This window comes from Myotis davidii, unplaced genomic scaffold (assembly GCF_000327345.1).
Source record: "Myotis davidii unplaced genomic scaffold, ASM32734v1 scaffold425, whole genome shotgun sequence".
In the NCBI taxonomy this organism is placed as follows: domain Eukaryota; kingdom Metazoa; phylum Chordata; class Mammalia; order Chiroptera; family Vespertilionidae; genus Myotis; species Myotis davidii.
In genome coordinates this window covers 4,390,072-4,391,744 of record NW_006296413.1, presented here as the reverse complement: position 1 = coordinate 4,391,744, position 1,673 = coordinate 4,390,072, and the positions used below count along the sequence as shown (strand labels likewise).

The 1,673-nt window shown below is 64.9% G+C and overlaps 1 protein-coding gene across 4 annotated transcripts in view; it reads left to right on the top strand.

Annotated features, from left to right (window-relative positions):
• Positions 1-334: 334 nt before the first annotated feature.
• Positions 335-1,673, top strand: part of LOC102765542 (solute carrier family 22 member 11) — a 26,959-nt gene continuing 25,620 nt past the window's right edge. For all 4 annotated transcript variants that reach the window (XR_001515177.1, XM_006771600.1, XM_015569065.1 and 1 more), the window contains exon 1: positions 335-742. Coding sequence is in view for 3 of the 4 variants with exons in the window: in XM_006771600.1 (XP_006771663.1) it covers positions 350-742 (393 nt within the window). In the remaining variant the exon portion in view is untranslated. The remainder of the gene's footprint in view (positions 743-1,673) is intronic.

Below are 1,673 nucleotides of genomic sequence, written 5' to 3'. Positions count from 1 at the left end.
CCGCGGCAGCGCCGGTGGAGATTCCTCCACGAGGTAACTCAGTAACACCAGGCGTTGCATCTTATTATCTTTTAAAAATCAACCTGACCTTTCACTCCGTGTTGGAGAGCCAGGCGCCCAGCAGCCCGGCACAGTGTCCGCTCTGCGGAGCGGGGCATCCGTGCAGCCTCTCCTGGAAACGGGGTCACGCACATCGGGGTCATCGCGGGCCGGACTTGATTGTGCGGAGAGGTGATCGAGGCAGAGAGCCCGGGGTTAAAAGATGGATTGGTGGCTCTGAGGGAAAACAAAGAAAGAAGAAACTTCACTAGACAGTCTCCTCAAGTTAGGGGCGCCGGCCGCCCTGGCCATGGCGTTCTCGGAGCTCCTGGAGCGAGCTGGGGGCGTGGGCCTCTTCCAGACCCTGCAGGTGCTCACCCTCCTCCTCGCCTCCGTCCTCCTGCCCTCCCACATGCTCCTGGACAACTTCTCGGCAGCCCCCCCGGGCCACCGCTGCCGGGCCCACATGCTGGACAGCAGCTCTGAGGCCCCCGCGAACCTCACGCGGGAGGCCCTTCTGCTCATTTCCATCCCACGGGGCCCCAACCAGGAGCCCCAGCCGTGTCGCCGCTTCCGCCACCCACAGTGGCAGCTCCTGGCGCCCAATGCCACGGCCACCAACTGGAGCGAGGCTGCTACGGAGCCGTGCGTGGACGGCTGGGTCTACGACCGCAGCACCTTCACCTCCACCGTCGTGGCCGAGGGAAGCCCCCCGCCCCCCGCCCCCCAGTAGCTTTCCTCCTTCCGGCCTCCCAGGGCCGGCCGGCCACCTGCAGTGAAACGACATGCCACTCCCTCAACTTGCTCATGACCGATTCTGATGTGCGGCCAGGGCCACAGGCCCAGCAGGAGCCTTAGGATCGTACATTCTGTTGGCGGATTCGGAATCAGTCAACATTTAAACCCTTAATAACAGCGGAGCCAACCTCACCTTCTGCCTGTGCCGTGGCAGGCACTGTTCCGATGCTCTCCCTGCCGCACTCCCTCACTGTGATCTCACGGGCTGGGCGTATTATTTCCCCATTTAATAGAGGACCAAACAGAAGCACAGAGAGGTGTAGTGACCTGCCCCAGGACACACAGCTAAAGCGTCCTGGGGGCCGGAACCTGGTTCCCGGTCCCTCTCCTGTCCCGCCTCCAGTCGTGAGTGAGCACCAAGGAGACAGGCAGGCCCTGTGAGGGGGGAGGGACAGGCAGGTGGGAAGGCCTCTCTGAAGAGGGGACATTGGAGGTGAGACCTGGAGGTGGGGCAGCCTGGTCCAGGCCGAGGTTGGAGTGAGAGCCCTGGGGGCCTTGAGGGAGCAGGAGGGTGCTGCTCCCTGAGCGGGAGGACGGAGCCACGTGGGGGAGGCGGGGCGGGGGGCGGGGGGGACGTCGCTGAGGCTCTGGGGCAGGCAGTGCTGCGGCCTGGTTGCGTTTTCCGGAGGTCACTTTGCAGGGGGACCATGCCCCTCAGGGGCGGGGCTCCTGCTGCCGTCACCCCGTCACCCCGGAGAAAGACAGGAGCTCAGCTGTCAGGCTCCTGTAAAGGACTGACCGGGAGGGGCGGGGCGGGGTCAGAGGTCAGGGGTGGGTGCTGGCCCTGGGCCGGAGGCACAGCCTGTGAGAAGCAGCTGTAGCCCCATCCAGACGAG